The sequence below is a fragment of the Stegastes partitus genome, unplaced genomic scaffold, assembly GCF_000690725.1.
Source record: "Stegastes partitus isolate 25-593 unplaced genomic scaffold, Stegastes_partitus-1.0.2 Scaffold1670, whole genome shotgun sequence".
NCBI lineage: Eukaryota > Metazoa > Chordata > Actinopteri > Pomacentridae > Stegastes > Stegastes partitus.
In genome coordinates this window covers 62,910-64,752 of record NW_007579401.1, presented here as the reverse complement: position 1 = coordinate 64,752, position 1,843 = coordinate 62,910, and the positions used below count along the sequence as shown (strand labels likewise).

The window sequence follows — 1,843 nt, the reverse complement described above, 5'->3', positions numbered from 1 at the left end:
CGCAGACTGGGAGAACCTGGATCCCAGACTGGGAGAACCGGCCGGTCACATGTGATGTATTGTGTACCTGTATCTGTACTGGACCTGTTTCTGGCTAGTTCAGACGGACGGATGCGGGACGCTGCCTCTCTGCAGCTGCAGTGATGATGGAGGGAACAGCGTTCTTTCTAACTGCTGGAGGTCTGAGTTTGTCACTGACAGTAACTGTAATCGTTCTTCTCCTTGTGCCCCCTGCAGCAGTTCTTCGACGTGATCCCCACGTCAGAGCGCCCCCTGGCAGAGCAGGAGTGGTACCATGGAGCCATCCCTCGCACTGAGGCGCAGGAGTTACTACGGCAACAGGGAGACTTCCTGGTCAGAGAGAGTCACGGCAAACCGGGCGAATACGTGCTGTCCGTGTTTTCTGACGAGCAGCGCCGACACTTCATCATCCAGTACGCAGATGTACGTATTCACAAGACACAGTGAACACGTACTTTAAAAGCTGCATGCAGTAAAACCTGTCTCCATGACAACCTCAGGCTGCAGAACACTTCAGGTGAGTCCAGCCTGCAGCCTCACCTGCAGACAGTGGTGCAGAAATACAACCCCAACCGTGATCTGTTGAGTCTGAAAAACAAGCCCAGAGTGGCTCTTGAATAGCGTGTGAATAAAAACACGCTAATCTGCCGTGTTTCAGTCAGTAAATTAATGAAACTCTCAGTGTTTCTGTCACTAACTAAACTGTGACACTCTCTATGTTAGAGTCAGTACCGCTTCGAAGGGACCGGCTTCTCCACCATCCCTCAACTCATTGAGCATCACTTCTCCACCAAACAGGTCATCACCAAGAAGTCTGGAGTCGTGCTGCTCAACCCCGTCATCAAGGCAACCGCTCACCACACACACCAACACACGCGTGTTCAGTCGGCCGTGTTACACAGAGTCTGACATTCAAACTGTGTTTCTCTGCAGGACAAGAAATGGATCCTGAACCATGAGGATGTTCTGCTCGGAGAGCTCCTGGGAAAGGTGACTGGTTCCTGTGGCTTTTAACCGCTCACCTGTCTTTGACCTGTCCCTCACCTGTCCCTCACCTGACCCTCACCTGTCCCTCACCTATCTTTAACCTGACCCTCACCTGTCCCTCACCTATCTTTAACCTGACCCTCACCTGTCCCTCACCTATCTTTAACCTGACCCTCACCTGAACCTCACCTGACCCTCACCTGTCCCTCACCTGTCCCTCACCTGTCCCTCACCTGTCTTTAAGCTGACCCTCACCTGATCCTCACCTGTCCCTCACCTGNGTCTGTCCTCTGATGTCCGTCTGTCCTCTGATGTCTGTCCTCTGACGTCTGTCTGTCCTCTGATGTCTCTCTGTTCCTTTTAGGATAAGTCGAAGGAGCGCAGTTCTCGGTTCGACACTCTTCGTCATTCTCTGGCGGGGATGATTCGTTCTCCTAAAGCCATGCTGGGTTCTTCCACCTCGGTGAGATCCCTCAGATCGTCTGTGTTTGTCTGTCCTGATAGTGGCTGCTGTCTATATTATACCTGCCTCACCTGTCTTGCTGCTCTGCATGCTCACCTCTGACAGTGTTCTCGGTGTACTTTCTGCTGTTCATATGGAACATGTTGGATCAGATGTTCCTCAGACTGGGAAAACCTGCACCCCAGACTGGGAAAACCTGCACCCCAGACATGGAGAAACTGGACCCCAGACTGGGACAACCTGGACACCAGACTGGGAGAACTTGGACCCCACACTGGAAGAACCTGGACCCCAGACTGGGAGAACTTGGACCCCAAACTGGAAGAACCTGGACCGCAGACTGGGAGAACCTGGACACCAGACTGGGAGAAC

General features: G+C 52.8%; 1 protein-coding gene across 1 annotated transcript in view; it reads left to right on the top strand.

Moving 5' to 3' along the window:
- fer (fer (fps/fes related) tyrosine kinase) overlaps positions 1 to 1,843 on the top strand; it is a 16,553-nt gene that overhangs the window by 7,190 nt on the left and 7,520 nt on the right. The window contains exons 10-12 of the mRNA XM_008301429.1: positions 214 to 444; positions 745 to 867; positions 955 to 1,011. Coding sequence (XP_008299651.1) covers positions 214 to 444; positions 745 to 867; positions 955 to 1,011 — 411 coding nt within the window. The remainder of the gene's footprint in view (positions 1 to 213; positions 445 to 744; positions 868 to 954; positions 1,012 to 1,843) is intronic.